The sequence below is a fragment of the Centrocercus urophasianus genome, unplaced genomic scaffold, assembly GCF_019232065.1.
Source record: "Centrocercus urophasianus isolate 14NV4802_14NV808 unplaced genomic scaffold, USGS_Curo_1.0 seq_1053, whole genome shotgun sequence".
NCBI lineage: Eukaryota > Metazoa > Chordata > Aves > Galliformes > Phasianidae > Centrocercus > Centrocercus urophasianus.
This window is the reverse complement of record NW_024884202.1, coordinates 44,337-52,585: the sequence shown is the minus strand read 5'-3', so window position 1 is coordinate 52,585 and position 8,249 is coordinate 44,337. Positions and strand designations below refer to the sequence as shown.

Here is an 8,249-nt window from a genome sequence, read left to right as displayed (position 1 = left end):
GGCTTCGGGCCGCCGGACTGCGCCGCCACTGACTTCCGGCGCCTCACCGGAAGTGAGCGCCGCCGCCGCTGCGCTGAGGGATGTGGCGCCCCCTGGCGGCGAGGGGTGCGTGACGCCGCCGCCATCTTGTGGCCTGGACTCAGTGTGGGCTGGGTTTGTGGCTGTAGCTGAAGCGGGGCCTGGCTTCTCGAGCCACACTGCAGGGGTTCCATGCAGGGAGCTCCTTTGTGTTGTGTAAAGCACCTCACGCTGAGCAGCAGCTGCTTCTCACAGAGTTGCAACGGCTGCTGGCTCAGGTGGATCAGAGTGCTGCTCTTGCTGCTCTGCCGGCGAGCTCTGCAAGAAATGCAAGAACAGCAAGTCCTTGTGAATAGCCTGCCTTGCATAAAGCAACCAATGTGAGCAGCAAGGCAAACACACCTGCCGTCCACTTGTGGTCTGCAGAATGCTGCCGTCCACGTTTCATGGAACCATAGGACCACAGAACGGTTGGTTTGGAATGGACCTCTAAGATCACAGAACCACAGAATGGTTGGGTTGGGAGGGGCCTCAAAGCCTCCCCAGCCCCAATCCTTTGTTGCCACCTGATCAGGCTGCCCAGAGCCCCATCCAGCCTGGCTTTGAGCAAGCACCTCCAGGGATGGGGAATCCACGGCTCCCTTCCGTCAGGGCCTCATCACTTTCTGAGTACAGAATTTCCTCCTCGTAACTGATCTGAATGCCTCATCTTTTAGCTTAAAGCTCTGTGCACACAGTCATGAGGAAGCGTGGAACACAAAGGGGACCACAGCAAGGTCATGGCAATATTTCAGAGGTGCTGCCATCAAGCACATGGCTCCAGAAAGGCACCTCTGGTTTCCGTGTGCCACGTGAGGCCCTGTTGGCTTCTGTATGACAAACATGAGTCATACAGATCTGGTTCAGTACCCAGTGGTCCAGTCGGTGCATAGCAGGGATGATAACCTCGGCAGAACCCAATGTTATTGCAGGAAAGGGACATGAAATTCCAAAGGGAGATTGATATTTTCAAGGAGGATCGATAGTGTGAGGAAAAGTCTCCAGGGACATGAAAGGGCTGGAGCACATCCAGCTCACCATTTGTCAAACTGTAAGGACTGAGTACGGGATAAGCAGTATTGTATGTGAATGATACCATTGAGGGGAGACTTGATGAGTGGATCTGATGTTGTTCACAGCTAATTGGGCACCAAAGTGGGAGGTGGCAGTACGAAGCTGGAGCAAAGCAACACAAAATCAGCGCAGGGTTAAAAAATCTTGTACAGAATTCAGCTCAGCAGCCCTGATTCTGTCTCACATATCACCTTTGGTTTTTGGTCTGGCCACGTTCACTTGTGGTTTTGGTTTAATGTCCCTTTGAGCCTAACAGTCACTCAACTTTCTCAGCACCACATCACAGATGTGGTTCACAAGGGAGCTGCAGCCCAGCCAGCTCCCTTCCTGTACCTGCTCTCATGTAACCCAAGGGTTTCACAAACCATGTGCTTCAGCCACAGGCTGATACTGCGGGTGGCCTCAGTCACTGGCTGGGTCTCCCACAGCAGATGGGAAGAGCTGGCCTCACCATCCAGAGGTCCTGCCCAGTAAGGAGCCAACATCTCTCTTCCTTTATTGATATTAATCAAACCTTGCTACATCAAGTTCTAGGAATTTGACACCTCAGGAGCATCAAACCAGACTCCTGTCCTCTCAGTCTGCCCTTACAGAAGGGTCAGGAAAGATGGAACAGGGAGAGGAAAACAAGTTTGCTTCCTTGATCTGCTGTTACCAGGATAAACTGTATCTCAGGAAGGTGATTTTTTTCAGGCTGAGCCTTTTGAGCTGGCACAAGTAGAGCTCTAGGAATGGATATCTTTTCCTCAACAGAGCAAGGGTAGTTCTGCCTAGCACCAGGTCTGTTTGGTAGGGCTTTTCTGGAGCTTCATCAGCAAAGTTCCTCACCACATGATTTGGCCCCTGGGATGAGGGTGCCAATATAACATATGATAGTTCAATGCAACATCAGTGTTGGTGCCCAATCTTGTACCGTTCCCATCCAGACTTTTTGTGCACCTAGCCACCAGGGATGGTCTGGTGCAACTGATTCCCACCTTGTCTTTGTTGTTGCTGACAAAGCCACACAGGGATCCAGACAGAGCTATTTGCCACTCAAATCCAAGTCACCTAACCTTCTTGTGTGTCCAAAAGTAAGGCATCTTTTACCCTGGTTTCCCAGCAATGATGACACCTTGGGATGTGCAGATTTCTTGATTGTGTCTTTCCTGGCTTGAATACAGTAGCTGCCAAAAGGCATTTCCAGAGCAGACACATCTCCCTGACACTGCCCAGCTCTTGATCAACCCATGACTGTGAAGTGAGGTCCCCATGCTCCATTTCCTCCCTGTCTCCACTGTTCGTTAAAATGACCAGGAACACTCTGTTCTCCCCCCTTCATAGCCTGCTTCCCATCGGGATAAGATTATGAAATCAATAGCCCTTGGAAACAAACAGTTTTCCGGAAACTTCCTTTAGGCCTCTCAGTGGAAAAAACCTGCATTTCTTATCAGGCACATGCAGCTTGACGTATGAGCAAACAGGCAGCAGCCCCAGGGCCTCACCCCCCTGTATTGGCCACCAGTCTGGTCCTACTCCTTGCCAATGAGTTGCCTTCAGGCTCTGAGCCCTTCTTCGACCTTCACCTGTCCCTGGGGGGACATCGTGGACATGAGTGTGGCTGTTGATGTCTGCGGGCCTGTTCATTTGGGAGAAGTCTCAGCAACAGTCCTAAGAAAGAGGAAAGTCAGCTTCTGGCCGATCTCAGAGCTGCTCAACCCCTGGAGCCACCTGCGTGCCCTTGTTGATCATAGAAAAATATGATGGCCGAGTTGGAAGAGATCTTAAAGCCCTCCCAGCCCTACTCCCTGCCGTGGGCCTGTTGCCCCTCACCAGATCAAGATGCCCAGGACCCCATCCAGCTTGGTGTTGGGCACCTCCAGGAATGGGGCATCCACAGTTTCCATGGGCATTCTGTGCCAGGGCCTCACCACCCTCTGATGACCGAGGCAGCTCAGCGGGTCCTCCCATGGGTTCACCCTGGCCTGTCCCACGATGAGCAACTCTACCCTTGGTGGGAGAGTTGAAACTGGATGGGCTTTAAGGTCCCATCCAACCCAACCATTTTGTGTCTCTATGATTTAGGGCGTTGAGAAGTGGCCTTCTTGCCCAGAGGCACATCTATCAGAACACACATGCGGAATATGGGGTTTTTTTTGGTACAGGAAAACCTGCTCACAGAGCTACTTTTCATCTTTGAGCCCACTTATTGCTCCTCTGGAGCTTTTCTTGCTAACATAGGTGACCATGAGAGTTACAGAATACCATAGTTTCACAGCACCAGTCCCGATCACGAGGCTTCCCCCAGTTTGTATTTTAAATGCAATAAGAGCATTTGCCCAAAACTTTTCCCAGCAGGAAGACTGCCATATGGGCATGCTGTTGTCCCCTGCCTAGGGATATCGGGCACTTCAGCCCTTCCGCCCTTATCATCGCCTGCTAGACCCTACTAGGCTGCTCTCCTTTCCTCTCTCTGGTGAAGTTAGCATCCATCTTCCTGTTTCTCCTTGCAAGAAGTGGGGCTGAGGCTGGTGCTCACTGCTGCAGGCTCTCTCTGTTTTCCTCCTGTGCTCTGTGCACAGGACAAGGTGACCGTGCCGGCTCACGCGCATGGCACCACAATGCCCGAACCAGAGCTGAGCACCTCTGATGCAACCACACGTGGGTGAGCTCTGTGTCTTCCTGGCCAGCAGCATCCCCACTGGGTCCCACTTTCATCCCCTAATTGGTCCCAGTTTCATCCTCCATGTCTGCAATCAGACCAGCATTTACCTGGGCCTCCCCACGGCACTGCAGGACGCTGGGATGTGTTTCCCCTGGGGCCTGAGCCTTCCCTAAGCATCCGGTGCCCCAGTGGAGGGGATGGCAAGCCATCACCTTGACATTCCCCTGGTGTCCTCTGCGGACATTGTGATAACTTCCACATGGCCGTTTGCCTTTCTTATCGGGGCTGCTGGCCAAACAACCGTGAGCTGTATATAAGGAACTCAATTGGGGCACCCGGCACATTGGCACTTCACCGTTGGTATCAGCAACTTGCCACAGGGAACCATGATGAAGCTGCTCCTGCTCCTCAGCTTGGTTGCCCTGGCCCAATGCGACATCCGCAGGTGAGCAGTGTGGCGGTGGGTATGTGATGGGGCTCAACAAGGACAGGGGGCAGCTAGAAGTGCCCAGCCATAGCCACAGCCAAGGCACAGCATGGGTGTCCCCCAAACTTCTGTGCCCTGATCTCCATCCCTGCCCTGAGCCTGATCTCTCCCACACCTCAGGATCCCGCTGCAGAAGGGAAAGTCCCTGCGGAAGCAGCTGAAGGAGCATGGCTTGCTGGAAGATTTCCTGAAGAAGCATCCCTACAACCCAGCCTCCAAATACAACCATGTCTTTACTGCCACTGAATCCTATGAGCCCATGACGAACTACATGGATGTGAGCAGGGGGCAGCCACAACCCAAGGGCTACCAGCCCCTCACCAACTCTCTCATCACCTTCCTATCCCCCTAACCTCCTTCCACAGGCTTCGTACTATGGCACCATCTCCATCGGCACCCCGTCGCAGGACTTCACTGTCATCTTCGACACTGGCTCCTCCAACCTGTGGGTGCCCTCTGTGTATTGCAAAAGCTTGGCCTGCAGTGAGTATCCCTCTCCCTGAGGGCTGGTGGATGGCGCCCCCTTTTGCCACGTGTTGTCACCTTGCCTTCAGTGCCCAAGGGTGGGATGGGCTGTGACCATTCCTCTCTCACACCTGCAGGCAACCACAATCGTTTCAACCCCTACAAGTCCTCCACCTACGTGAGCACCAACGAAACCATCTACATCGCCTACGGCACCGGCAGCATGAGTGGCATCCTTGGCTATGACACTGTGACTGTAAGGCAGCAGCGATCCAGCTGCTTGTGTCACGGGACGTGGGGACATGGGGATGCCACATGCCCCAACCCAGCTCATCCTGCTCTCCCCATCTCTCCTACCAGGTCTCGAGCATCGATGTCGAAAATCAGATCTTTGGGCTGTCTGAGAGTGAGCCTGGCTACTTCTTCTACTACTGCAACTTTGATGGCATCCTGGGCCTGGCCTTCCCCAGCATCTCCTCCTCTGGGGCCACCCCTGTCTTCGACAACATGATGAACCGGCACCTGGTGTCCCAGGACCTCTTCTCCGTCTATCTGAGCAAGTAGGTCCCACAGAGAAGGTTGTCTCCTTGAGGGTCCCTTGGAGGCTTCAGCATCACATCCCCTCGATGCTGTGGGGATCCTGGGCCGTGGGACCGCTGTACCTAATGGCTGCTCCTACAGGGATGGGGAATCAGGCAGCTTTGTTCTCTTTGGTGGCATCGACCCAAATTTCACCTCCAAAGGCATCTACTGGGTCCCACTCTCTGCTGAAACCTACTGGCAGATCACCATGGACAGGTATTGTTGGCAGTGATGGGACAGGGTGAGGGTGGTGACATCCCGTATCTCACCTCTGGGCTCCGTGCAGGGTCACCATTGGCGAGAAGTACGCCGCCTGCCTCCTCACCTGCCAGGCCATCGTGGATACTGGCACCTCACTGCTAGTCATGCCCGAAGATGCCTACAATCGTGTCATCAGTGACCTGGGTATCAGCTCTGATGACGAGGTGAGGCAGGAGGTCCTGGGGACCCACAGGACTCAGGATCCTCCCTGAAGGCCAAGGTCCTGCCATGGTTCCAGGACACGTGGTTCCAGAGGGGCCACTGACCCCATATTCCCAACAGATCAGCTGTGATGACATCAGCAAACTGCCTGATATCACCTTCCGTATCAATGGCTATGCCTTCAGCCTGCCAGCCAGCGCCTACGTGCTGAACGTGAGCACCCCATGGGGGTGGTGAGGGGCATAGGGGTGGGGATGGGATGGAAATGGAGATAGGGGTGGGGATGGACTCTTCTGGGTGTCCTGGGCAGTTGGTGATGGTCTCCATCCTTGCCCACAGGAGGACGGGGCCTGCAGCCTTGGCATCGAAAGCATGGGCGTCCCCACTGAGTCGGGTGAGCTGTGGATCCTCGGCGATGTCTTCATCCGCAAGTACTATGTGATCTTCGACAGGAGCAACAACGCACTGGGGTTCTCTCCCCTGTCCTGAGCCCCTTCAGCCCCTGGCTGGGCCAGACCCCACTTTTTCTTTCAGGCTGCTGCTGTCACTGAGCACAATAAAGCCTTGGAAACGCATTCATGTGTTGAGTTTCTCTGGGAAAGGGTCAGGTCAGGCTGCAGCATCTCCATGGTGCGGATGATGTCAGGCTGGGCTCCTCCTGCTGGTGGGGCCCTTTGTTTCCCCCCACCGTGATGCTTGCTGGCCACAAGTATCCAGGGTCCAGGACAAAACCATCACCATGCTGGCAGGGCTCTCCTAAACTGTGTTTGTTCCTGGCACATGGCTCGCTGGCTCCTGTTGGCAGCACCAGCATTGAGTCCCTGGCCGCTCCCAGTTGGTTCATCCCCAGCCTCCAGCAAGCCACACATGTCTCCTGTGCACAGAAGGGACAATCAGAAGATTCATCCCAGGGATGGGATTCATCTAAGGATGGTGCTGGTGATGCTGCTTGCTGCCACCTGGGTGCCACTGCATCCCCCAGCTCCCTGTGGTTCACCCAGCTGTGCAAACACCCCACATCTCCAAACAAGGCAGAGGGCAGCCTATAAGTGACAGAGGGCAGTGGCATGACAGCAGGAAGCTGATAGGTGTCAGGGGCCCAGTGCCGAGGTAGCAGGTGGCCAGCAAGTGTCCCCAAGTGGGATGAAAGTGCTGGTTTATCAGGGTGCTGGCATGCCTCATCTGGGAGTGCCTCTGTGTGCTGTGATTTAAGGGTAGGCACCCCACAGTGCAGCACTGCATCCCTGTGCCATGAGGTGGCTGTGGCTGATGGGGCTGGCAGTAGCCACCCACACCCTGATGACAAAGTAGGGAACACTGGTGGTCATGGTGGGATCCCTGTGGTTGTCGCTGTGCTCAGCTGCAGTCCTTCCAGGACAGGTGCAGTGCAGTGACAGCTCCAGTTACAGCAATCCATTGTGTATATTCTGTTGCTTTCTGTTCTGATAACGTGTTCAAGGAACGTTTGGATTTTGTTTTGGGGGACATGGTTTAGTGAGAACTCTTGGTGATAGGTGGATGGTTGGACTGGATGATCTTGTAGGTCTTTTCCAACCTTGGTGTTTCTGTGATTCCATGATTCCCACAGGGTCATCTTGCAGCAGGAAGACAGAGCAGAGTGCTGCAGGACAGCGGGGTGCTGGGGGAGCTCCTGCTGCAGCAAGCCCTCTCCCCAGCAGTCGAGCATCGCCGCACCACCACCATGGAGCTCTTGGAAAACTACATGGATGTGAGCGTGAGGGGCTTGGCAGGACCCCAGTGCCTGGGGGATTCTGTGGGCAGGGGGCAGTGGAAGCCTCCAACAGGCCCTGCATTGGCAGCTGAACGCTGTCACTATGGAAGACTGAAGCCCTCCTGTCCTGCTCAGCTCTCTCCCCCACCCTTCCCACCTCCTGAGGCAGCCAACCACCAACGCTTCGACCCGGCTCGTTCCTCCACCCACCGCAGTGTGACCATGCTATGGTGCTGGCAGCATGGCTGGCGTGCTGGCCTACGACACTGTCACGGTGAGCATCCAGGGGGCACAGGGTGGGGGGAGATGTGGTGCACCTCAAGCTTTCCCCATCAGGTTGGGTGCAGAACCAGATGGTTGGGCTGAGCCAGTGGGAGCCCGGCTCCTTCTTCGTCCACATGCCCTTTGATGGTTTCCTGGGACTGGCTTTTCCCCACATCGCCTCCTCCGGTGCTACTTCGCTGTTTGACAACATGATGAGCCAAGGCCTGGTGGCTCAGGACCTCTTCTCCATCTACCTCACCCCGTAAGTACCAGCAGCACGTAGGCAAACTCCGACACACTTGGGGCCAAAGCATGACCAATGGTGAAAGCTTCGCGTTGGGCTGACCCCAAGGCATGCACAGCTCCCACCTGGGAGCAGAATTCTGCTCTGGAAGGGCACTGGCACCCCATGGGCACCCCACTTCCACAGTGATGAGCGAAATGGCAGCTTTGTGCTCTTCGGTGGCATCAACACTTGCCACTTCACCGGGAACCTGAGCTGGATCCCACTGACTGCCCAA

At 55.0% G+C, this 8,249-nt stretch overlaps 1 protein-coding gene across 1 annotated transcript; it reads left to right on the top strand.

Annotated features, from left to right (window-relative positions):
* The first annotated feature begins 4,136 nt into the window (after positions 1-4,136).
* PGA5 (pepsinogen A5) lies at positions 4,137-6,246 on the top strand. Its single transcript, XM_042832265.1, has 9 exons — positions 4,137-4,220; positions 4,383-4,539; positions 4,628-4,745; positions 4,865-4,983; positions 5,088-5,287; positions 5,409-5,525; positions 5,596-5,734; positions 5,853-5,945; positions 6,072-6,246. The coding sequence occupies exons 1-9, from the start codon at positions 4,162-4,164 to the stop codon at positions 6,219-6,221; spliced, it is 1,152 nt and encodes a 383-aa protein (XP_042688199.1). The 5' UTR covers positions 4,137-4,161; the 3' UTR covers positions 6,222-6,246.
* Positions 6,247-8,249: the final 2,003 nt, after the last annotated feature.

Excerpts from the sequence above, each read along its gene's own strand:
- PGA5 (XM_042832265.1), top strand. The coding sequence starts at position 4,162 with ATGATGAAGCTGCTCCTGCTCCTCAGCTTGGTTGCCCTGGCCCAATGC. Across the intron at positions 4,221-4,382 it reads GCCCAATGCGACATCCGCAG|GATCCCGCTGCAGAAGGGAA; the intron begins GTGAGCAGTGTG and ends CCCACACCTCAG. Across the intron at positions 5,288-5,408 it reads TTCTCCGTCTATCTGAGCAA|GGATGGGGAATCAGGCAGCT; the intron begins GTAGGTCCCACA and ends CTGCTCCTACAG.